The sequence below is a fragment of the Hyla sarda genome, chromosome 2, assembly GCF_029499605.1.
Source record: "Hyla sarda isolate aHylSar1 chromosome 2, aHylSar1.hap1, whole genome shotgun sequence".
NCBI classification, from domain to species: Eukaryota; Metazoa; Chordata; class Amphibia; order Anura; family Hylidae; genus Hyla; species Hyla sarda.
In genome coordinates, this window is record NC_079190.1 from 16,211,730 (window position 1) to 16,238,066 (window position 26,337).

The window sequence follows — 26,337 nt, forward strand, 5'->3', positions numbered from 1 at the left end:
GTCTTCTCTGATGGGAGTTGTCCTCTTTTCTTTTCCATCCGGATCAGACCGCCATGATGATTTCTCCCAACCAAATCTCATCTCTTTAGTATCTGCAGGACAAATATTTAAGGCTGGGTTCAGACTGCGCTTAGGGTTTACAGTCATGGCCGTAAATGTTGGCACCCCTGAAATTTTTCAAGGAAATGAAGTATTTCTCACAGAAAAGGATTGCAGTAACACATGTTTTGCTATACACATGTTTATTCCCTTTGTGTGCATTGGAACTAAACCATAAAAGGAGGAAAAAAAGCAAATTGGTCATAATGTCACCAAACTCCAAAAATGGGCTGGACAAAATTATTGGCACCCTTTCAAAATTGTGGAAAGATAAGATTGTTTCAAGCATGTGATGTTCCTTTATACTCACCTGGGGCAAGTAACAGGTGTGGGCAATGTAAAAATCACCCCTGAAAGCAGATAAAAAGGAGAGAAGTTCACTTAGACTTTGCATTGTGTGTCTGTGTGTGCCACACTAAGCATGGACAACAGAAAGAGGAGAAGAGAACTGTCTGAGGACTTGAGAACCAATTGTGGAAAAATATCAGCAATCTCAAGGTTACAAGTCCATCTCCAGAGATCTAGATTTACCTTTGTCCACAGTGCTCAACATTATCAAGAAGTTTGCAACCCATGGCACTGTAGCTAATCTCCCTGGGCGTGGACGGAAGAGAGAAATTGATGAAAGGTGTCAACGCAGGATAGTCCAGATGGTGGATAAGCAGCCCCAAACAAGTTCCAAAGATACAGAAAAAGAAGTGGGGGACGGCACTACAGGCTTCTACTAGAGCAGGATCGTCCCGGAGGTACAGGTGCGATTCCCGGCTTACTCCATACACCACACTGCTCTATCCTAAGAGCAAAAAGCCACTGGTAATAATCCCAAAAAGACAGAAATGTGGATGGCACTCGCAAGTTGGATGCACAAATATGACAATTTTTATTCACTTACATGAGTCAGGCAGGTACAATTGTAAGGGATGGAGCAGACTGAATGGAACGACATCCGTTTTCGCAACCACCTGCCGCTTCTACTGGTTTTTACAGGTGTACATCAGAGCACACCTCCTAAACATCCTGGGCGGTCTAGAAAAGCAACATAATTCAACTATGACTGCATATTATCACCATGTGCACACAAATATACCATATACCAATATACCATATATACAACAAATTGAGAAAAAAAGAAGAAAAACTAAGGAGAAGAAAAGCAAAAACCAAATTCATATACAGCAAGTGGTTATTCATTAAACACACTCAGATCACTTCTCTCATTGAGACCCAAAGGGCCCAATGCTTGAGTTCTAATTATCAGGGGAGTTTCTTGTTTCAACAGTGCCGCATTGACATCGCCGCCATCCAGCCATGTGTGAATGCGGACTAACCCCATGAACCGCATGCAGGAGGTGTCACCTATGAAGAAAAAACAAAATGATCCAGCACTGACGAAATTCCCAGCTTTATTCAATCCTCTTTAAAAAACAGGATGGCAACACACACTTTACAAGGTCTGTGAAATCTTGACGCGTTTTGAGCGCATGCCTCCGCCTCTAGACCACCCAGGATGTTTAGGAGGTGTTCTCTGATGTGCACCTGTAGGAACCAGTAGAAGCGGCAGGTGGCTGCGAAACAGACGTTGTTCCATTCAGTCTGCTCCTTCCCCTACAATTGTACCCGCCTGACTCATGTAAGTGAATAAAAATTGTCATTTTTGTGCATCCAACTTGCGAGTGCCATCCATATTTCTGTCTTATTGGGATTATTACAAGTTCCAAAGATATTCAAGCTGTCCTGCAGGCTCAGGGAGCATCAGTGTCAGCGCAAACTATTAGTCGACATTTAAATGAAATGAAACACTATGGAGGAGACCCAGGAGGACCCCACTATGGAGGAGACCCAGGAGGACCCCACTATGGAGGAGACCCAGGAGGACCCCACTATGGAGGAGACCCAGGAGGACCCCACTATGGAGGAGACCCAGGAGGACACCACTATGGAGGAGACCCAGGAGGACCCCACTATGGAGGAGACCCAGGAGGACCCCACTATGGAGGAGACCCCGGAGGACCCCACTATGGAGGAGACCCAGGAGGACCCCACTATGGAGGAGACCAAGGAGGACCCCACTATGGAGGAGACCCAGGAGGACCCCACTGCTGACACAGAGACATAAAAAAGAAAGACTACATTTTGCCAAAATGAACTTGAGTAACCAAAATCCTTCTGGGAAAACGTCTTGTGGACAGATGAGACCAAGATAGAGCTTTTTGGTAAAGCACATCATTCTACTGTTTACCGAAAACGGAATGAGGCCTACAAAGAATGGAACACAGAACCTACAGTGAAATATGGTGGAGGTCAGTGATGTTTTGGGTTGTTTTGCTGCCACTGGCACTGGGGGCCTTGAATGTGTACAAGGCATCATGAAATCTGAGGATTACCAATGGATTTTGGGTCGCACTGTAAAGCCCAGTGTCAGAAAGCTGGGTTTGTGTCCGAGATCTTGGGTCTTCCAGCAGGACAATGACCCCAAACATACATCAAAAAGCCCCCAGAAATGGATGACAACAAAGCGCTGGAGAGTTCTGAAGTGTCAGCAATGAGTCCAGATCTAAATCCCATTGATCACCTGTGGAGAGATCTTATAATTACTGTTGGGAAAAGGCGCCTTCCAATAAGAGACCGGGAGCAGTTTGTAAAGGAAGAGCGGTCCAACATTCCGGCTGAGAGGTGTAAGAAGCTTATTGATGGTTATAGGAAGCCACTGATTTCAGTTATTTTTTCCAAAGGGTGTGCAACCAAATATTAAGTTAAGGGTGCCAATAATTTTGTCCAGACCATTTTTGGAGTTTGGTGACATTATGTCCAATTTGCTTTTTTTCCTCCCTTTTTGGTTTAATTCCAATTAATACACACAAAGGGAATAAACATGTGTATAGCAAAACATGTGTTACTGCAATCCTTTTCTGTGAGAAATACTTCATTTTATTGAAAAATTTCAGGGGGTACAGACTATATGAAAAAGTATCCATTGACATCCAGCCGAAAATACTGTGTCGACATATACGGTAACGGAGAGCAGCATTCATTTCAATGGGCCAAGTGGACCTAGTGACCTCATCTGGGATATGCCAACAGATATGATTAACAGCCCTAAGAAATGTAGTGTGTTTGTCCCCTATGCGAGGCTACGCGGAACGCACCTGCGAGTCAGAAGAGAGCAATAGATAATGAGTAGTGGTGAACAGGATGGGCCTAGTAGAGAATGGTGACATTGACCCTGTAGCAGGAAGTTGTAACTAATAGATCAAAGGTGTCAAACTTGTGGCCCTCAAGATGTTGCAATACTACAACTTCCAGCATGCCAACAGCTTTTTGATCATGCTGGAAGTTTTAGTTTTGCAACAACTGGAAAGCTGCAAGTTCGAAACCTATGCCATAAACCAGTGGTTTTCAAACTGTGGACGCCCCAGATGTCACAAAGCTAGCTAGGTAGACAGCCAGGTAGGTGGGTAGGCAGGTAGACAGCCAGGTAGGGAGATGGCTAGCTGGTTAGGTAGACAGCCAGGTAGGTATGTTGGATAGGTAGACAGCTCACAATTTGGCCGCCAAATAGTTTGGACCATCCCACCATGGGACGCCTGTTGAACTGATTACACAGAGGCATATTCACAGTGTAGGGTCCGTCCCAATGAGGTCACCTTACCGTGGCGGGATGGTCCAAACTATTTGGCCGCCAAATTGTGAGCTAAGTACCTCACTTTTTCATTTTTTGCACTATAGCTGTATAGCAGTTCATGTTTTTATTCGGTGAATGTGTGGTCAGAGGCCACTGTTTGCCTCTTGAGAACGCCGGTGTACCAGCGAAACATGTTGAGGCTGGCAATACAATGACCCCTCGATCTACGATGGCCCCGACATACGATCATTTCAACATACGATGGCCTCTCAGAGGACATTGCACGTTGAAGGCAGCATCAACATACAATGCTTTTGTATGTCGGGGCCATCGCATAAACGGCTATCCGGCAGCGCAGACTGCTTCAGCTGCCACTGGATAGCTGTTTACGGTGCCCCGTGTGGTCCGCTGACGATCACTTACCTGTCCTCGGGGCTCCGGCGCGTCCTCTTCAGGATCCCCTGCATCGTCGGCGCTCTCCATCGTCGTCATCACGTCGCTGCGCACGCCGTCCCGTCATCCAATAGGAGCGGCGTGCTTAGCGACGTGATGGCGGCGACGGAGAGTGCGGATGCCAGGGAGGCAGAGGCCTTGCCGGAGGCCTTGCACCTCGGGGACACGGCGACAGCGATGGACGGTGACATCCCGGGCAGCGGTGACGAGCAGTGACGTCCCGGAGCGGCGAGGACAGGTGAGTATAACTTCCTATACCAGTGGTCTTCAACCTGCGGACCTCCAGATGTTGCAAAACTACAACACCCAGCATGCCTGGACAGCTAACGGCTGTCCGGGCATGCTGGGTGTTGTAGTTTTGCAACATCTGGAGGTCAGCAGGTTGTAGACCACTGTCCTATACTTTACATTGCACGGATCCCTCAACATGCGATGGTTTCAACAAACGATGGTCCGTTTGGAACGGATTACCATCGTATGTTGAGGGACCACTGTATAGTGTGTTTTAATACATCCTAGTGGGTCATAAGGTATCTGCAGTACCTAATTATCTATATTGGAGCATTTACTCCTTGATATTACACTGGATACAATTTTAAAATATTTTTTTCTGGGTTCAATTCTTTTTAATACGGTAACTGAAATAAAAGTTACTTTTTAAGGCTATACTAATTAGGGGTTACACCCCGGGCTACGGCCCTGGGGTTTAGTGATTTTTTTGTATATGGGCCCCTTTTGCCCTTTGGGCTTAGATTTTTGTGAAATTATGTTTCATGTTCATAATTTCTCCTGGTTTTTCATTGTTCTTGGTGTCAAGATCTTTTTTCGTCATAGTATTTGAGTGTGTAATTACATGTGTCTCACTATTCATTTCTCCATCCTTTTCCAGGGTCTTTGGAGAGTTCTTCTTTGATGTGTTTCTGAAGCCTTTCAGGGCTTCTTTTATACAAAGTATTGATGATCTTGAAGGGGTATCCTGATTTTGGTGCAATTTCTCCGTAGTTGATGAAACTGGCCATATGGTATATTTAATTTCCATTTTTTTTGCAGTGACAGCTGTCAAAGGCAAGGAGGCTGTTGCAGTCAACTTAAAAAAAAAAAAAGTCTTAGTGAGGATTCTGTTGTTTTTTCGCTGTATATCTCCAGATCTAGATATTGAATTGGGGTCTGACTGAAGTTCCTGGAAAGGGTGATATTATAACTGTTGTTGTTGAGGTGTTCTGTGAAAAATTCTCCTTCCGATCCATCCCAGATAAAAAGGAGATCGTCTATATAACGTCTCTAGAACTTGATTTTGCTTTTCCACTTGTGATTACTATAAATATAGTTGATTTCGTAAGCGCCCATGTATAAATTTGTGAAGGCGGGAGCAAAGTGCGTGCCCATGGCAGTTCCCTGGGTTTGTAGAAATATTTGGTGTAAAACAAATAAATTACGGTGTAAAATAAATTCAATGCAGTCACATATGAAGTTTTTTTTGAGCTTGTGGCATAGAGTTGTCCCATTCCAGGGTTTTCTTGATCACATCGATCCCGAGAGAATATGGGATGTTCGAATATAGTGAAGACACATCCAGGGTCTCCCAAGCATAGCTGCATATGCAAATTCGCTGTTATAGTGAACTATGTAAATTGTGTGTTTTGGTACAGATGCATTGTTTTCCTATGTCACTCACAGGTAGCCCCTCCCATTTGGGGGTGGTCCTTAAGAAATTGGCACCAATTGTTTTCATATAAACGTCTCTCATTTGTATACATGTATCTAAGCCAGCACATCTGACGAAGAGGCTCCTAAGCCTTGAAACGCGTTATGTTATTGGGCAATAAAGAATCTTATGATTGAACTTACTACTCTCTGACTGGTGGATCGCGCCGTTTACCCGGCTTTTTATCCTCAAACCACACAATCATGTTGCTACTCGGCTGAGGTTGCTCATGCCGATTACCAGAGGGCTGCACCATTTAGACAAACATCCCCTGAACTGAGCTGCAGTGTCCGTACCTACTACAACTCCTATCAGGTGAGCAGACCCCTGCAAGGATCTCTCTGCTTTATACCTTGTATTTTTCCTGTGTATCCTCCTTATGAGGAGCTCTGTTTGAGCTTTTTCTCAGCCGTAATACTATTTTTAGATAGAGGGCCTGGGGCTTCAGTCAATACGTTAATCCAGCCCTAAATTGGGCCTGTTATACCGAAAGGGGACAATGGCATTGTCCTGGCATAGCGATCACCTCTGGAGAGACTGTGTAAAGGTATATTTTTTGGGGATGTACAATAAAGTTTTCATTGTTGCATTTTCACGTTACACGTCCCGATGCAATTATTCCTGCACCATCACCCCATCACAACTTTAAAGAAACATGTTTTGTGCGATTTTTTAAAAATTATTATTGCAAAAGAATACACAAACATTTTGGGGGAGATTTATCAAACTTTGTGCAGAGGATCAGTGGAGCAGTTGCCCATAGCAACCAATCACACTCCAGCTTTTATTTTTAACCCCTTCCTGACCCTTGACGTACATGTATGTCATGGGTCGCGTGAGGGGAATATGGAGCGGGCCCGCGAGTTGGGTTTGCGTCATAACTGGCAGATGCCAGCTGCTATCTGCCGGTAATGATGGACTTTGGAGATCACTCCAATGTTTATCATTTAAATGGTTAAATGCCACGATCTATACCGATTGCATCATTTTAACATTTAATACAGGTAATCACTGGTGTGTAGGGTCCCATCGGCACCCCTGCTATGTAATTGCGGGGTGCTAATGGGTTCTTGGGGAAGCCTGAGGCCTTAGCTGGTCCTCTGAGTCTTCCTTTCATCAGCAATGGAGGCTAACATAGTTCAATGTAATGTAATAGCATCTACTGATGGCTTATAATAGACCATTGGGGGGGGGGGGGGACAAAAATTTTTTTTAAAAAGTAAATAAAAGAAATCACCCCCCCTCCAAAAATAAATAAATTACCCACCAGTCCTCAAATAAAACACTGTAAAAAAATAAACATTTTAAGTATCACTGCGTACGTCTGATTCATTAAATTATTACATTCCCGATCCCATGCGGTCAACAGTGTAAACAAAAAAATCCAAATTACAAAACTGCTGATTTTTGGTCACATCATATGTGGAAAAATATTTCATAAAAAGTTATCAAAAAGCCACCCAAATGTTGTACCGCTAAAAAACTACAGCTCATGGCGCAAAAAATCAATGCTAAAACAGCTCTGTAGGTGGAAAAAAGATGCAGGGGTCAGAACACTGAAGTAAAAAATAAAAAAAGAATGTTTTTTAAATGTATTGCGGTAAAAAAAATTTAAATGTACGTTCTAACCATAAATAGCGTTTTACCCATAAAAGGAATTGTGAACTCCGAAAAAATTATTGCCCCACAAAATTGCACAAGTCCATATTTTTTTTTACAATTTTGCCTAACATATAATTTTTTCTGCCTTCGCATTACATTATATCATTTTTTCCCAACCAGGGTGCCTCCAGCTGTTGCAAAACTACAACTCCCAGCATGCCGGACATGCTGGGAGTTGTAGTTTTGCAACAGCTGGAGGCACCCTGGTTGGGAAACACTGCATTATATAATAAAATAAAGGGAGCCATTGAAAAGTACAATTTGTCTCTAATGTGGGAGAGGAGGAAGAAAACGTGAGCCAGAAAACCAAAATTCAGGGGAGACTCACGTTAGACGCGTAAAACTACACATCCTATGATGCTTCGCGCCGCAACGTCCCTACTTCCGGTTCCGGTTAATCCTATATAGACACTTCCGCCGGAAATGCTATCCCTTTCCTTTCAGCCTCGCAGGCCAAGATGGCGGTGCAGATTTCGAAGAAGAGGAAGGTAAGCCCCATGGATCGTCCCGCTGTCTGTCATCGCGAATGGTCTCCCCGGTAATATCGGTCCGATGTGATCCGGGAGGTTTCCCCGTGGTGTTTGGGGCCCGGTCGGGCCGGCGTGACTGTAGACTGGCCGCGGATTGAGGTGGATTGGTTGTGGCCTGTGATCCCGGCTGACATGGCCGCCTGAGAGGTGTTAGAGCCGGGTGTGGAGACTCGTGTATGTGAAGCCCCCAGCGCTTGTGTATGTGAAGTACTACAACTCCTAGCATGTCGCTTGTTAATGCTTCCTGTCAGGTGTTCTGTCTATAGACTTCTATGGAGATGTCCTGGCTTATAGCAGTATATAGGGTCCTCTAGTATCCTGCACCATATATAGGGACCCTCTAGAGTCCTGCACCACATATAGCAGTATATAGGGGTCCTCTAGTGTCCTGCACTATATATAGCAGTATATAGGGGTCCTCTAGTGTCCTGCACTATATATAGCAGTATATAGGGCTCCTCTAGTGTCCTGCACCACATATAGCAGTATATAGGGGTCCTCTAGTATCATGCACCATATATAGCAGTATATAGGGGTCCTCTAGTGTCCTGCACCACATATAGCAGTATATAGGGGTCCTCTAGTGTCCTGCACTATATATAGCAGTATATAGGGGTCCTCTAGTGTCCTGCACTATATATAGCAGTATATAGGGGTCCTCTAGTATCCTGCACTATATATAGCAGTATATAGGGCTCCTCTAGTGTCCTGCACCACATATAGCAGTATATAGGGGTCCTCTAGTATCATGCACCATATATAGCAGTATATAGGGGTCCTCTAGTGTCCTGCACCACACATAGCAGTATATAGGGGTCCTCCAGTATCCTGCACTTCATATAGCAGTATATAGGGGTCCTCTAGTATCATGCACCATATATAGCAGTATATAGGGGTCCTCTAGTGTCCTGCACCATATATAGCAGTATATAGGGGTCCTCTAGTGTCCTGCACCACACATAGCAGTATATAGGGGTCCTCTAGTATCCTGCACCATATATAGCAGTATATAGGGGTCCTCTAGTATCCTGCACCATATATAGCAGTATATAGGGGTCCTCTAGTATCCTGCACCATATATAGCAGTATATAGGGGTCCTCTAGTATCCTGCACCATATATAGCAGTATATAGGGGTCCTCTAGTATCCTGCACCATATATAGCAGTATATAGGGGTCCTCTAGTATCCTGCACCATATATAGCAGTATATAGGGGTCCTCTAGTATCCTGCACCATATATAGCAGTATATAGGGGTCCTCTAGTATCCTGCACCATATATAGCAGTATATAGGGGTCCTCTAGTATCCTGCAGTATAAAGGGGTCCTCTAGTATCCTGCAGTATATAGGGGTCCTCTAGTATCCTGCACCATATATAGCAGTATATAGGGGTCCTCTAGTATCCTGCACCATATATAGCAGTATATAGGGGTCCTCTAGTATCCTGCAGTATATAGGGGTCCTCTAGTATCCTGCAGTATATAGTGGTCCTCTAGTATCCTGCACCACATATAGCAGTATATAGGGGTCCTCTAGTATCCTGCACCACATATAGCAGTATATAGGGGTCCTCTAGTATCCTGCACCACACATAGCAGTATATAGGGGTCCTCTAGTGTCCTGCACCACACATAGCAGTATATAGGGCTCCTCTAGTATCCTGCACCACACATAGCAGTATATAGGGGTCCTCTAGTATCCTGCACCATATATAGCAGTATATAGGGGTCCTCTAGTATCCTGCACCACACATAGCAGTATATAGGGGTCCTCTAGTATCCTGCACTTCATATAGCAGTATATAGGGGTTCTCCAGTATCCTGCACTTCATATAGCAGTATATAGGGGTTCTCCAGTATCCTGCACTTCATATAGCAGTATATAGGGGGTCCTCCAGTATCCTGCACTTCATATAGCAGTATATAGGGGGTCCTCCGGTATCCTGCACTTCATATAGCAGTATATAGGAGTTCTCCGGTATCCTGCACTTCATATAGCAGTATATAGGGGTTCTCCGGTATCCTGCACTACACATGGCAGTATATAGGAGTTCTCCGGTATCCTGCACTACACATAGCAGTATGAGTTCTCGAGTATTATAACTTTATATAGCAGTATATAGGGGGATCTCCAGTATTATACCATCTTATAGCGGTATATGCGTCACCCTCTCAAATTCCAGCACCATGTAAAGCTGTGTACTACACACCTGTATTTCCAGCACCATGTAAAGCTGTGTACTACACACCTGTATTTCCAGCACCATGTAAAGCTGTGTACTACACACCTGTATTTCCAGCACCATGTAAAGCTGTGTACTACACACCTGTATTTCCAGCACCATGTAAAGCTGTGTACTACACACCTGTATTTCCAGCACCATGTAAAGCTGTGTACTACACACCTGTATTTCCAGCACCATGTAAAGCTGTGTACTACACACCTGTATTTCCAGCACCATGTAAAGCTGTGTACTACACACCTGTATTTCCAGCACCATGTAAAGCTGTGTACTACACACCTGTATTTCCAGCACCATGTAAAGCTGTGTACTACACACCTGTATTTCCAGCACCATGTAAAGCTGTGTACTACACACCTGTATTTCCAGCACCATGTAAAGCTGTGTACTACACACCTGTATTTCCAGCACCATGTAAAGCTGTGTACTACACACCTGTATTTCCAGCACCATGTAAAGCTGTGTACTACACACCTGTATTTCCAGCACCATGTAAAGCTGTGTACTACACACCTGTATTTCCAGCACCATGTAAAGCTGTGTACTACACACCTGTATTTCCAGCACCATGTAAAGCTGTGTACTACACACCTGTATTTCCAGCACCATGTAAAGCTGTGTACTACACACCTGTGTTTCCAGCACCATGTAAAGCTGTGTACTACACACCTGTGTTTCCAGCACCATGTAAAGCTGTGTACTACACACCTGTGTTTCCAGCACCGTGTTAAGCGGTGTAGTGAAGGTAGGGGGCGCTCTTCTGATATGCTAGTCCCGGGAGAGGCCTCTAGTCTTATTTTGCAGTATATGCGGCTCGGTTAGGGATTGTCCTGGTGGGCTGTAAGTCACCTGTAGACAGTCTCAATCTGGTTTCTTATGGCCCCAATTGGAGGAGTAATTTGCTCTGGCTGGAGTCTGTGTCTCATTCTCCAGATGTCACCACATTTTTCTCTTCTTTCTCTATAGTTTGTCGCTGATGGCATCTTCAAAGCTGAGCTGAACGAGTTCCTGACCCGGGAGCTGGCTGAAGATGGCTACTCCGGTGTGGAGGTCCGCGTCACCCCCACCAGGACAGAAATCATCATCCTTGCCACCAGGTAAGTGTCAGTGGGTATTACCTGCTGCTATCTAATGAGCCTACAGAGGGGCAAAAAAGTATTTAGTCAGCCCCCAATTGTACAAGTTCTCCCCCTTATAAAGATGAGAGGCTGTAATATTCATCATAGGTTATAACCTCAACTATGAGAGACAGAATGAGAACAAATCCATTAAATCACATTGTCTGATTTTTAAAGAATTGTGGTTAATTATGGTGGAAAATAAGTATTTGGTCAATAACAAAAGTTAATCTCAATACTTTATTTACCCTTTGTTGGCAATGACAGAGGTCAAATGTTTTCTTTAAGTCTTCACAAGGTTTTCACACACTGTTGCTGGTATTTTGGCCCATGCCTCCATGCATATCTCCTCTAGAGCAGTGATGTTTAGGGGCTGTCGCTGGGCAACAAGGACTTTCAACTCCCTCCAAAGGTTTTTTATGGGGTTGAGATCTGAAGACTGGCTAGGCCACTCCAGGACATTGAAATGCTTCTTACGAAGCCAATCCTTCATTGCTCAGACGGTGTGTTTGGGATCATTGTCATGCTGAAAGACCCAGCCACATTTCATCTTCAATGGAAGGAGGTTTTCACTCAAAATCTCACAATACATGGCCCCATTCTTTCTTTCCTTTACATGGATCAGTCGTCCTGGTCCTTTAGCAGAAAAACTGCCCCAAAGTATGTTTCCACCCCCATGCTTCGCAGTATGTATGGTGTTCTTTGAATGCAACTCAGCCTTTTCTCCTCCAAACACGACAAGCTGATTTTTTTCCAAAAAGTTCTACTTTGGTTTCATCTGACCATATGACATTCTCCCAATACTCTTCTGGATCATTCAAATGCTCTCTAGCAAACTTCAGACTGGCCCGGACATGTACTGGCTTAAGCAGGGGGACACGTCTGGCACTGCATGATTTGAGTCCCTCGCGGTGTAGTGTTACTGATGGTAGCCTTTGTTACATTGGTCCCAGCGCTCTGCAGGTCATTCACTAGGTCCCCCCGTGTGGTTCTGGGAGTTTTTGACACCACGGGGTGAGATCTTGTATGGAGCCCCATATCGAAGGAGATTATCAGTGGTCTTGTATATCTTCCATTTTCTAATAATTGCTCCCACAGTTGATTTCTTCACACCAAGCTGCTTGCCTATTGCAGATTCAGTCTTACCACCCTGGTGCAGGTCTACAATTTTGTTTCTGGTGTCCTTCGACAGCTCTTTGGTCTTGGCCATAGTGGAGTTTGGAGTGTGACTGTTTGAGGTTGTGGACAGGTGTCTTTTATACTGATAACAAATTCAAACAGGAGCCATTAATACAGGTAACGAGTGGAGGACAGAGGAGACTCTTAAAGAAGTTACAGGTCTGTGAGAGCCAGAAATCTTGTTTGTAGGTGACCAAATACTTATTTTTTCACCATAATTTGTAAATCAATTCTTTAAAAAAAAAAAAATCAGACAATGTGATTTTATGGATTTTTTTCTCATTCTGTCTCTCATAGTTGAGGTTATAATCTATGATGGAAATTACAGCCTCTCATCTTTTTAGGTGGGAGAACTTGCACAATTGGTGGCTGACTACTTTTTTTGCCCCACTGTATATACTGATCAGTCAGCTGAAACTACATGCACTCATAGCTGGTCCTGCTCACACAGCTGAGACTTCGTTACCATGGATCATTGTAGAGAATTCCTTAATGCTGCAGCATAAATATTGCCCCAGACTTTGCTTACAATAAAACATTGTAACAAACCCTGATCTCTGAGAAGGACTTCCAGCCTCTAGATGTTAACATAAAGGTTTTTACCCACTAGACCTGCATTCACACTATGTTTCCGAAATCCAGCTGCTGGATCTGACGGGGAAGTTTCAATACCGGGGGCTCTCCTATCCCAGCCGGACCAGTGCCAAATCTAATTTATTTAAATGCACCGACCGGAGTGAGATTATGACTCGTCAGCTCATTTTTGTCCTCTATCCGGTTTTGTGGCCGGACTGAGAACCATAGCAAACAATTAATATTTTTTTTTTTTCAGTCCGGCCACAAAACTGGATAAGGGGCAAAAATGAGCCGACCGGAGTCACTATTTGACTCTATCCAAAGGATAAGGCATAAGATGCCTAATCCCAGGGGGTTCTGCCGCTGGGGACCCCCGTGATCTTCCAGCTGTCACGCCCATTCCCATAGGCTTGCTTTGAGGGGGCGGAGCGTGACGTCACTATGCTCCGTCCCCGTGATCGGCAGTAATCTGACCCGGAGCTTTCCTTTGGATAGGGGATAAGATGTCTTAGCGCCGGAGTACCCCTTTAACGGACAATTGCAGGGCCCCTTAAAGGAGTATTTCGCTGCTCAGCATTTGGAGCAAACTTCTGAACGCTGGCGCCGGGAGCCTGGGGTGTCATAGCTGCGCCTCATGATGTCACGTCACGTCCCCTCAATGCATGTCTATGGGAGGGGGTGTGACAGCTGTCATGTCCCACCCATAAACTTGCATTGAGGGGGTGTGAAGTCATGAGGGGGTGGGGCTATGATGTCACGAGCTCCCAGCGCAGGCTCCAGCGTTCGGAACAGTTCCAAACGCTGAGCAGTGGAATACCCCTTTAATACAGAGCAGACCCCCTCCTTGCAGCTTGTGCTGGTGACTATTATGTGGGTTCCAGTCTTTTATGTATTTTGCTATGATTCTTGTTTCCGGCGCATGTAACTTGTCGTATATAGTAATAGTGAGTTTGTGCATCTCCCTCCAGGACCCAGAATGTCCTTGGTGAGAAGGGGCGCCGTATCCGTGAGCTGACTGCTGTGGTACAAAAGAGGTTCGGCTTTCCTGAGGGCAGCGTAGAGGTAAGTGTCCCTTTTGTAATGCCCTATGGCAGTGACCCGTTCTCTGTCCATTAGAGTAACCAGAAGATACTGTGAAGACAGCCATAGGGCTTATAGGACCAATAAAGTGTTTAAAATAATGTAATACTTTAGAACTAACCCCTTCCATATTAGAAGTTTAAATCTCCATTTGTCCATAGAAAAATACATATTTTGGTTTCACCACATGTGGATTTGTCCGAATTATTAAAACATAATTTATAGAACATTATTCATCCTGTGTGGTGAACGGCATCAACGTAAATAAAATTACCAAACCCCATATTTGTTTTCTTTTATCACATCCTATCCCAGAAAAAATGGAACAAAAGGCGATCAAAAAGTCCGCTCTATGCCTCAAGGTTATTAATTAAAAAAAAACTACACGTCACGGCGCAAAATTCTTTCATACATCCACCTATACGGAAAAACATGTTATAAGTAGAGATGAACGAAGTTACAGTAAATTTGATTCGTCACGAACTTCTCCGCTTAGCAGTTTGTCTTTTCCTGCATAAATTAGTTCAGCTTTCAGGTGCTCCGGTGGGCTGGAAAAGGTGGATACAGTCCTAGGAAAGAGTCTCCTAGGACTGTATCCACCATTTCCAGCCCACCGGAAAGCTGAACTAATTTATGCAGGAAAAGTCGTCAACTGCTGAGCGGAGAAGTTCGTGACGAATCAAATTTACTGTAAGTTCGCTCATCTCTAGTCAGAATGTAAATTTAAAAAAAAAATGCAAAAATTTAAAATGGCAAAACATGATTATACAAATTGGATGATGTAATTGTGCCGACTAGAGATGAGCGAACTTACAGTAAATTTGATTCGTCACGAACTTCTCAGCTCGGCGGTTGCTGACTTTTCCTGCATAAATTAGTTCAGCTTTCCGGTGGGCTGGAAAAGGGGGATACAGTCCTAGGAAAGAGTCTCCTAGGAATGTATCCACCTTTTCCAGCACACGGGAGCACCAGAAAGCTGAACTAATTTATGCAGGATAAGCTATCAACTGCCGAGCCGAGAAGTTCGTGACGAATCGAATTTACTGTAAATTCGCTCATCTCTAGTGCCGACCTAAAGAATCAAGGTGTGTGTTTGACTGCACAGATAACGGTGTAAATAAGAAGCCCCCTAAGTTGTGTCCATGCCCCAGCCTGTGCCCACCGCATAATGGGTATGTACTGAGGGGGTGTGCGGACTCTGAGCCTTCAGTGATGATACGATGACGAGTCTGACAGGGTGAATCCTTCTCCATTGGGCTCTGTCTGCATCACGTTCTGTGCTGTAGACGTCTGCCCATTGGGCCAAGGGCCACCCGTCACATGATGTCCCTGAGGCATTTGTCTGAGAAGGTTCTGATCTAAAAAAAACTGAAACAGGGGTGGAAATTGGGGCTTTCAATGGGAAAGAGTCGTCGTAGAACTAGAATCCTTTTTACAAGTGGATATTCTGTTGGGTTTAGGTGACTGGTTTGGACTGTTTTCCCAACCAGGGTGCCTCCAGCTGTTGCAAAACTACAACTCCCAGCATGCCCGGACAGCCTTCGGCTGTCCGGGCATGCTGGGAGTTGTAGTTTTGCTACAGCTGGAGGCACCCTGGTTGGGAAAACACTGGGTTAGGATGTAAAGTTCTGCTGATGCGGACAAAGGAAAAGGCCCTAAAATTTGGGTGGAAATTGTGGCCTTAAATGGGGAAGTCGTCATTTTAAAGGGGTACTCCCATGGAAAACTTTTTTTTTTTTTTAAATCAACTGGTGCTAGAAAGTTAAACAGATTTGTAAATGACTTCTATTTAAAAAATCTTAATCCCTCCAGTACATTTTAGGGGCTGTATACTAAAAAGTAATCAAAAAAAATGCATTTCCTCTGATGTCACGAGCACAGTGCTCTCTGCTGACCTCTGCTGTCCATTTTAGGAACTGTCCAGAATAGCATAGGTTTGCTATGGGGATTTTCTCCAGCTCTTGACAGTTTCTAAAATGGACAGCAGAGGTCAGCAGAGAGCACTGTGCTCGTGACATCAGAGGAAATGCATTTTTTTTGATTACTTTTTAGTATACAGCCCCTAAAATGTACTGGAGGGATTAAGATTTTTTAAATAGAAGTGATTTACAAATCTGTTAAACTTTCTGGCACCAGTTGATTTAAATAAATGGTTTTCCGTCGGAGTACCCTTTTAACTTCTAAAATCCTTTAAACCAATGGATGTGCTGCTGTGTTTAGTGACCGGTTAGGATGTTAAAGGGGTATTCTAAAAAAAAAAAAAAAAAATTTTTTTTTTTATATATCAACTGGCTCTAGAAAGTTAAACAAATTTGTAAATTACTTCTATTAAAAAATCTTAATCCTTTCAATAATTATCAGCTGCTGAAGTTGAGTTGTTGTTTTCTGTCTGACAACAGTGCTCCCTGCTGACATCTCTGCTTTTCTTTGGAACTGCACAGTTTAGAAGAGGTTTGCTATGGGGATTTGCTTCTAAACTGGGCGGTTCCCGAGACACGTGTCATCAGAGAGCACTTAGACAGAAAAGAACAACTCAACTTCAGCAGCTCATAAGTACTGGAAGGATTTTTTTTTTTTTTTTAAATAGAAGTAATTTACAAATCTGTTTAACTTTCTGGAGCCAGTTGATAGATAGAGATATATATCTCTCTATCTCTGTTTTTTTTTTTTTCTGGATACCCCCTTTAAGTCCTGCTGATGGTGTGGACACAGAATAAGTGTGTGATCGTGCGAGGTCTGACCGCTGTGATCCCCCCTGCACACCACCTTGCTCTCCTTGTGCATGAAGCCATATCAACTCCCTCCATGTATCTCTTTGGGGAAGCTGGAGATATACGGCTCTACTATAGAGATGCATGAAGGCGGCGTGCTGGCCTCTGCTTCATGCGCGAGTCGACACAGCTCTGTGCATTGGAGAGCTGGGGGCACAGTGCAGGAGAGAAGTTCTCTAATGCTGCAGTACCCCTTTAAGCATTTAATCGGTCAGATTATAAGTTCTTATTTTTTTGCATCCCTCTTTATAAGATTTATTCTATTGCAACTTAAAAGCAGGAACATAGACTCAACATTTATAATGTAGGTCAATGTAGCTGCTAGGGGGGTTCTTATCAGGTGAAATGCATCTCTGATCGGCTTAGATTTCGTTGGTAATAGACACTTTATACGTTTTTCACAGCATCTTACCTGTTTGTTTTTTTTTTTTTATTAATTTTTTAGCTGTATGCAGAGAAAGTTGCCACAAGGGGTCTGTGCGCCATCGCTCAGGCTGAATCTCTACGCTACAAGCTCCTGGGAGGTCTGGCAGTGAGAAGGTAAGGCGATGTGGTGGTGGGGGTACACTTTGAGGGTTCTGCACATTTTTACTTCCGTGATGATTTCGATGACGAGTCTAACATCATTCCTATGTGGCCAGGGTGGTGGAGGGAGCTGCGTTCTGCACGCTGCCTTTATTTGCCCTGACACAGCCAGGATGTTGTATGAAGACAAGTTACGAGGCATTTGTCTGAGAAGTGATGTCATTAACTCTATCAAGGGTCCTGCAGTGAAGACCCTCCTCTAGGCCACCGTGGCGGATTTCTTGTTGTTTACTTATTATCTTAAAGCCAGACACAACTCTACATGTCACATTACTAATGTGCTCTGGAGGACAACACGGGCCGGCACATTTTACTGGACACTGATGTATGGACTATTAAGGAACTGTAAACCCATTGTACTGCTAATCTGATCTGTACTAGTAGTAGAAATGGCCACAGCACTCAGACATCCACACCTGTCAGTGGCTGTCCGGGCATGCTGGGAGTTGTAGGTTTAAAGGGGTACTCCCCCCTCAATGTGAGTCTATTGGAGGGGGGGGGGTGGCCACCATGCTCCCTCCCATAGATTTTTATTGAGGGGGGTGTTGTGACCCCCTGCAGCGCGAACACAGCGTATGGAACTAAATGTTCCGAACGCTGGCCAGTGGAGTACCTCTTTAAAACAGTTGCACGGATTGGGATACCATGACCTGTTTGTTTTGAGGCCTCGTGCATGAGGTGTATTATATCAGCTGTGAGTACAAAGTTATTAGGAAGAATTGGTACACCTTCTCTTTAAAGGAGAACTCCAGACCATAAAAATTGTCCCCCATACTGCCAGCAGTAAAAAAAATAAAGATGTACATACCTTCCTCCGCTCCCCCGGGGCCTCTGGTAACCGGCTCCGGTCTCCGCCGCTATCCACTTCCTAGTTGGCGATGGTCGGATGAATCAGCCAATCGCCAGCCGCAGCGCAGTCCGAGGCGCAGGTCGGCGATAGGCTGAGCGGCAGTGTGAAAACGCTTCAGGACACAAAATTCTTCACTACACCGGCACCTGCGGCCGGGGCAGAAATCACACTGCCGCTCAGCCTATCGCCGACCTGCGCCTCGGACTGCGCTGCGGCTGGTGATTGGCTGATTCATCCGACCACCGGCAACTAGGAAGTGGATTGCGGCGGAGACCGGAGCCGGTTACCGGAGGAAGGTATGTACATCTTTATTTTTTTTACTGCCGGCACTATGGGGGACAATTTTTATGGTCTGGAGTTCTCCTTTAATGTGTTGATTGGAGATGAGCAAATTTACAGTAAATTCGATTTGTCACGAACTTCTCAGCTCGGCAGTTGAAGACTTTTCCTGCATAAATTAGTTCAGCTTTCCGGTGCTCCCGTGGGCTGGAAAAGGTGGATACAGTCCTAGGAGACTCTTTCCTAGGATTGTATCCACCTTTTCCAGCCCACCGGAAAGCTGAACTAATTTATGGAGGAAAAGTCAGCAACTGCCGAGCCGAGAAGTTCGTGACGAATCGAATTTACTGTAAATTCGTTCATCTCGAACACTGATTTTCTGATGTGATGTTTGTCCTATTTTGTTGGACTCCTGTTAACTCTGAATATTCCCCCCCCCTCAGAGCCTGCTATGGTGTCCTGCGTTTCATCATGGAGAGCGGAGCCAAGGGTTGTGAGGTCGTGGTGTCCGGCAAACTGAGAGGCCAGAGAGCCAAGTCCATGAAATTTGTGGACGGTTTGATGATTCACAGTGGAGACCCCGTCAACTACTACGTGGATACCGCCGTGCGCCACGTCCTGCTCAGACAGGGTGAGATGTTGGGGAACGGGCGAGGGGGGCTTAAATGGGTTTTACCGATGGACATGGCAGCGTTTCCACCTTCAGTGATGATACGATGACGAGTCAGATCGGGGCCGGCTTTGTGGAGAGTCTGGTGCGGCGCCACGTTCTGTGTCTCTGTACTTGGGCTTTCTCCACTTGAGCCGCGTCCCAGCTCCTGATTGATTTAGAGGCATTTGTCTGAGAAGAGTGAGGGCGCGTTCACACCACGTTTTTGCTATACAGTTCCCGTAATGGTTTCAAGTGGAAAAAAACATACGGAACCGAATAGAAAACCGTATGCATTGACTTAACATTGTAAACTGTGTGTCAAACGCATCATCCGGATCTGTATCTTTTATATGGTTTTGTCCATATTTTTTTTAAATATTTTTTTACTCTTACCTAAAGCCGTAGTCTACCACGTTTTTTGGTCCGGGTGAAAAAAAACGTATTAAACCGTATACGTATTTTTGGAAAATGGGAGTCAATGGGAACCATATTCGCATACAGTTTTTGACTTTGCACTGTTTTTTTTTATTGGAATTTCAATCAAACAAGTGAAACTTTATTCAAAAAGGATTTTTTTTTTTTTTAAATGGATGCAACTGGACATAACCATATACAGGTTGAAATTTGTACACACGTTTTGAAACAGTTAAGTCAGGTTTTGAGGAATCAGTTTTTCACCAAAAACCTGATATGGGACCTGTATTGCAAAAAACGTGGTGTACATGCACCCGTAGGCTACAGTTTTGTGTACGGAGTAAAAAACTGAAATTCTGGCCCTCATTTACTATTGCAAACCCGACATGTTTTGTCAGGTTGTGCGCCAGATTCTGTCGCATTGCGCCAGAATAGAAAAAACCCCAGACTAACTCCATTTTGCAAAAAAAAAGGGGGTGCGGCTTCTGGGGAAAGGGGTGTGGTCTCAGAAAAGGGGCGTGTTCCTGACATCTTCACAAAAAAAGCAACATATTTACTAAGGTGTCCACACAATGTGGTGGATTTTAGCTGAGGAAAACCCGACAGATCAGAGCGTGTGTAAAAAAAACTAAATGTAGGGAAAACCTTAGTAAATAACGTGGAAAATAAATTGTAGGGAATTAAAACCCACAAAGAAACCTACACAACACTCTTAGTAAATGAGGGCCACTGTTTTCAATATGGCTCCGTACAGTTTTCACATTGAAAACGTATACGGGAAGTGTATCGCCAAAAACGTGGTGTGTGCGCTCCCTGAAAGAGGTTGAGGGGGGGAGGGGGGGTAGTAGTAGACGCTGTTCTGCTTGTACTGAGTGTTTATTGGTTTGTGCTACAGGTGTCCTGGGTATCAAGGTGAAGATCATGCTTCCATGGGACCCAAGTGGAAAGATTGGCCCTAAGAAGCCCCTGCCTGATCACGTCAGCATTGTGGAGCCCAAAGAGGAGATCCTGCCAACCACCCCCATCTCAGAGCAGAAAGGAGCCAAGCCAGAACAGCCGGCACAGCCCCCCGCCATGCCCCAGCCTGTGCCCACCGCATAATGGGTATGTACTGAGGGGGTGCGCGGACTCTGAGCCTTCAGTGATGATACGATGACGAGTCTGACAGGGTGAATCCTTCTCCATTGGGCTCTGTCTGCATCACGTTCTGTGCTGTAGACGTCTGTCCATTGGGCCAAGGGCCACCCGTCACTTGATGTCCCTGAGGCATTTGTCTGAGAAGGTTCTGATCTAAAAAAAATGAAAGTAGGGGTGGAAATTGGGGCTTTTAATGGGAAAGAGTCGTCGTAGAACTAGAATCCTTTTTACAAGTGGATATGTTGTTGGATTTAGGTGACTGGTTAGGACTGTTTTCCAACCAGGGTGCCTCCAGCTGTTGCAAAACTACAACTCCCAGCATGCACGGACAGCCGAAGGCTGTCCGTGCATGCTGGGAGTTGTAGTTTTGCAACAGCTGGAGGCAACCTGGTTGGGAAGCACTGGCTTAGAGTGCGTTCACATGGCCGTCCCCGTTTTTTTATTTTATATTTTTTATCCCCGTTCCGTTTACAGCCTGCAAGAATGGAACCGAATTAAAAACAGTTTTAAAAAAATCCCATTCATGTCAATGGGATTTTTTTTTACAATCCGTTTACATCAGTTTGTACCCGTCTGCGATCATTTCCTTTTTTTTTTTTTTTTTTTTCTTTGACAGCAGAAAACGGCACATGCAGTATTTTTTCATCAGTCACAAAAAGGAAAAAAAGATACAGTATATTTAACATTGAAGTCTATGGAAGACGGATGAGCCTTTAACCCCTGCCCGACGCATGACATACATGTACGTCATGGGTCGGCTCCCATTCTATAACGTGGGGCCACGGCGTGGCCCCGCGTCATAGCGGGTCGGGCTCGGCACCTAGCAGTGGCCAGAACCCGTGGCTAATGGCGCGCAGCAGTGATCGTGGTCCCTATGGGAGCTATAACAGTGCAAGAAAAAAAGTGAATAAAGATCATTTAACCCCTTCCCTAATAAAAGTTTAAATCACCCCCCTTTTCCCATTTAAAAAAAACTCTGTAAATAAAAATAAACATGTGGTATCGCCACGTGTGGAAATGTCCACATTATAAAAAATATATATCATTAATTAAACCACACAGTCAATGGCGTACGCGCAAAAAAATTCCATAGTCCAAAAAAGCGTATTTTTGGTCACTTTTTATATCATGAAAAAATGAATAAAAAGCGATCAAAAAGTCCAATCATTACAAAAAAATTTCCGATAAAAACTTCAGATCACGGCGCAAAAAAATGAGTCCTCATACCGCCCCATACGCAGAAAAATAAAAAAGTTATAGGGGTCAGAAGATGACAATTTTAAACGTATAAATTTTCCTGCATGTAGTTATGATTTTTTCCAGAAGTCCGACAAAATCAAACCTATATAAGTAGGGGATCATTTTAATCGTATGGACCTACAGAATAATAAGGTGTCATTATTACCGAAAAATGTACTGTGTAGAAACGGAAGCCCCCAAAAGTTGTATTTTCTTCAATTTTGTCGCATAATGAATTTTTTTTCCGTTTCTCTGTAGATTTTTGGGTAAAATGACTGATGTCATTACAAAGTAGAATTGGTGGCGCAAAAAAATAAGCCATAATATGGATTTTTAGGTGCAAAATTGAGTTATGGTTTTTTAAAGGTGAGGAGTAGAGATGAGCGAACTTATAGTAAATTCGATTCGTCACGAACTTCTCTGCTCGGCAGTTGATGACTTATCCTGCATAAATTAGTTCTGCTTTCAGGTGGGCTGGAAAAGGTGGATACAGTCCTAGGAAAGAGTCTCCTAGGACTGTATCCACCTTTTCCAGCCCACCGGAGCACCTGAAAGGTGAACTCATTTATGCAGGATAAGTCATCAACTGCCGAGCCGAGAAGTTCGTGACAAATCGAATTTACTAAGTTCGCTCATCTCTAGCAAGGAGGAAAAAACGAAAGTGAAAAAAACGGAAAAACCCTGGGTCATGAAGGGGTTAATGTCGTCCTTTTCGATATGGTTTTTTTTATACGTCTTTTCTCGATACGGTCTCTTTTTGATACGTTTTTTTGTTCTGAGCATGCTCAGAACAAAAAAATTTTGGTTAAAATTCAGTTAATACTGAACAATAACGGCTCCAAACGGATAACATCTGTTGTAAGTCTTTGGTGTTTTTTTTAAGTCAGGTTTTTATATTTGACAGGAGAACAGGACGGGTCTAGACAGCCGTGTGAACGCAGCCTTAAAGTGGTAGTGAAGGGTACAGGTCAATGCCTAACCAGCGAGGTTTGCTCTTTAGAAGCTTGGAAAAGTTGGGTTATAACCCACTGGCCATGAAATGGCTGAATAACCGTATAGGACTTAATGGGGAATTGGGGTTTTATCCTGTGACTTCCCTCATCACTTCTGTCTTTATTTTTATTTCCTCAGGATGCTGAACACCAGGACGTGACGTTTTTTGCATACCAGCTCAAATATGTAAAATAAAAAACACCCAAAAAATTTACTTATTTGTCATGTTGCTGTAATTCCACAATTGCTAAGGTGCTTGCGATGCGGTTAGTGTAGTGTCTAAAATCCAGTGTTTTCCAACCAGTGTGCCTCCAGCTGTTGCAAAACTACAACTCCCAGCATTCCCGGACAGCCTTTGGCTGTCCGGGCATGCTGGGAGTTGTTGTTTTGCAACAGCTGTAGAAGTACTAGGTATAAATGAATGACACTTACATACCAGAAGTGACTCTTTGCTTCAGACTGTACTACCCAGTTTGTCCAGCAGATGGCAGGGACTTCAAAATAACTAAAGGCTTATGATTAAGGTGGAGATTTAATTTCCCAGACACTGGAGAATTTATCATTGTCTGTGTAAATAAAGTTATTTTTCCATACAAATTTATCAAAAAGACACATGATCTTCTCTAGAATTCATCATCTACCACTGCAAAACCTCTTTTGACTACCACAACATTATTGAAAAAGAACGTACCGTATTTTTCGCCCTATAGGACGCACCGGCGTGTAAGACGCACCCAATTTATAAGTGCAAAATGTAACAAAAATAAAGATTTTGAACCCAATAGTGATCTTCAATCTGCGGACCTCCAGATGTTGCAAAACTACAACTCCCAGCATGCCTGGACAGCCGTTGGCTGTCCGGGCATGTTGGGAGTTGTAGTTTTGCAAAGGCACCAAAAAGTACAAGCAGGATTTTTTTTTTTTTTGCACCTTTTTGGTTTACACATTTCTGCTGATTTTGAGTTGCCATCCACTGATTTGGCAATACACATGATATGAACAGGGTTTTATGAACTGTCAATATGAAGAAAAGACGCGGCAACTCGCCCATCGGGACCACTGTAACAGGTGCGATTTATTCCGGCATTGGAGCAAAATAAACAGTAAGGCGACGCGCTACAGCAGGGGGCGAGTGGGGTGGTTGCAGGGACTGGCAACGTTTCACGTCAGGTGATGGTTCACATGATCCGGAAGCTGCACAAGATCTATGGACACTGCCATCTCAGCGGGGAGAGTGGATGCAGGGACTTTTTTTTTTTTTTTCCTTTCCTGCAATTCAAAAGACGAACTACAACTATTAAGCCTTAAAACGTTGCAACATAAATTTCTACCCCAGCCGAAAAAAAGGGACAAGAGTCTTCTGGACTATAAAATCGCTGACTGCTTACAGTGAATGTAACTGTGTCCCTAGGATTGAGGTCTTACAAAACCTCAATTTGCAGATGATCTTTTTCTAAAAGAATGTCAAGAAGCGCAACCTAATTCCGCTATCACCCCCCCCCTCCCCTCCCGTAGGCTTGCATTGAGGGGCGGAGCGTGACATCACACGGGGGTGCAGGCATGATGTCACACACCGCTTGGCCTGTGGTCGCCGGTAATCAGACCCAGAGCGAACATGCTCCGGGGACTGATTGCAAACGGTGCCGCGTGCAAGATCACGGGGGTCCCCAGCGGCGGGACTCTCGCGATCAGGCATCTTATCCCCTATCCTTTGGATAGGGGATAAGATGTGTAAGCACCGGAGTACCCCTTTATAGGGGTACTCCAATGAAAACCTTTTTTCTTTTAAATCAAATGGTGGCAGAAAGTTAAACATATTTGTAAATTACTTCTATTAAAAAATCTTAATCCTTCCAGTACTTATTAGCTGCTAAATGCTACAGAGGAAATTCCTTTCTTTTTGGAACACTGATGACATCACGAGTACAGTGCTCTCTGCTGACATCTCTGTCCATTTTAGCAACCATGCATAGCAGATGTATGCTAAGGGCAGCATGGTGGCTCAGTGGTTAGCACTGCTGCCTTGCAGTGCTGGGGACTTGGGTTCAAATCCCACTAAGGACAACAATAAATAAAGCGTTATTATTATTATAATAACGTCAGCAGAGAGCACTGTGCTCATGATGTCATCAGAGAGCATTCCAAAAAGAAAATAATTTCCTCTGTAGTATTCAACAGCTAATAAGTACAGGAAGGAATAATATTTTTTAATAGGAGTAATTTACAAATATGTTTAACTTTCTGCCACCAGTTGATTTAAAAGAAAAAAGGTTTTCACTGGAGTACCCCTTTAACTGGTCTAAACCTAACCAGAGAGAGCCAATTTACCTAATAGAAGAAAATTCACTCCCAAGGAAGAAACTCGCTACTGACTTTCTAACTACCGAGTCTGACCAAAGCCTTTCAGATGAAGCCATCGCTTCTACAAGTTCTTCTATACCTCCGCCTTCGAATGTGAACTCTACCCCTTTAGGAAATGCATCAGGCGTGGCCGTGACAGATCAAAATCAGCTAAGACCTCGTTATCCCAAGAAACGGGGAAAAAACGTGGCGGAATCTATAGATTTTTCTAATGTTGTCAACTTAACCAATCTCAATTGTCTTATCTCAGGCCTGTTTGTCTGTATTATCCTAAGGTCTAAACTTTGGTATAAAAGAAGAATTTGCATATGAGAGTTTCGAAATTGATTTACGTAAAGTGAATCTCCAGAAGTTCTTTTCACATGTTCAGAAAAATACTGTAGATAATTATGAAGGTGAAACCCCGGGTACCGTTAGCCCTTTAGGCTTTAATCCAGGATAATGCCTGTGTTCAGATACTATGGGGGAGATTTATCAAAACCTGTGCAGAGGAAGAGTGGTGCAGTTGCCCATAGCAACCAATCAGATTGCTTCTTTCATTTTCCACAGGCCTCTTTAGAGGCCTGTGGAAAGTGAAAGAAGCAATCTGATTGGTTGCTATGGGCAACTGCACCGCTCTTCCTCTGCCCAGGTTTTGATAAATCTCCCCCTATGTGAATTACTTATGGAGAAAGACTTTGTTCCCCACATACCTAGAGAATTACATCCAATTCTCAGGTGAGAACCCTTCAAAATTCAATCCTCCTATACCTTCTGGTAGTTTGATTGACTTATTCTCTAATGCCGTCTT

The 26,337-nt window shown here is 44.0% G+C and overlaps 1 protein-coding gene and 3 non-coding genes across 4 annotated transcripts; all 4 read left to right on the top strand.

Moving 5' to 3' along the window:
• Window positions 1–7,940: 7,940 nt before the first annotated feature.
• Window positions 7,941–23,400, top strand: RPS3 (ribosomal protein S3). Its single transcript, XM_056561239.1, has 7 exons — window positions 7,941–8,029; window positions 11,280–11,410; window positions 14,155–14,248; window positions 17,483–17,577; window positions 19,195–19,382; window positions 20,713–20,921; window positions 23,325–23,400. Exons 1-6 carry the CDS (start codon window positions 8,000–8,002, stop codon window positions 20,916–20,918), a joined length of 744 nt encoding a protein of 247 aa, XP_056417214.1. The 5' UTR covers window positions 7,941–7,999; the 3' UTR covers window positions 20,919–20,921; window positions 23,325–23,400.
• Window positions 15,471–15,617, top strand: LOC130359736 (small nucleolar RNA SNORD15). The gene has a single exon (XR_008890421.1). It is a non-coding gene; the product is annotated as a small nucleolar RNA SNORD15 (small nucleolar RNA).
• On the top strand, window positions 19,452–19,601 carry LOC130359738 (small nucleolar RNA SNORD15). Its single transcript, XR_008890422.1, has one exon. It is a non-coding gene; the product is annotated as a small nucleolar RNA SNORD15 (small nucleolar RNA).
• LOC130359735 (small nucleolar RNA SNORD15) lies at window positions 20,954–21,100 on the top strand. Its single transcript, XR_008890420.1, has one exon. It is a non-coding gene; the product is annotated as a small nucleolar RNA SNORD15 (small nucleolar RNA).
• Window positions 23,401–26,337: the final 2,937 nt, after the last annotated feature.

Coding starts and splice junctions, on each gene's coding strand:
- RPS3 (XM_056561239.1), top strand. CDS start 8,000: ATGGCGGTGCAGATTTCGAAGAAGAGGAAG. Junction 8,030..11,279: donor AGATTTCGAAGAAGAGGAAG/GTAAGCCCCATG, acceptor CTTTCTCTATAG/TTTGTCGCTGATGGCATCTT. Junction 17,578..19,194: donor GGAGGTCTGGCAGTGAGAAG/GTAAGGCGATGT, acceptor CCCCCCCCTCAG/AGCCTGCTATGGTGTCCTGC.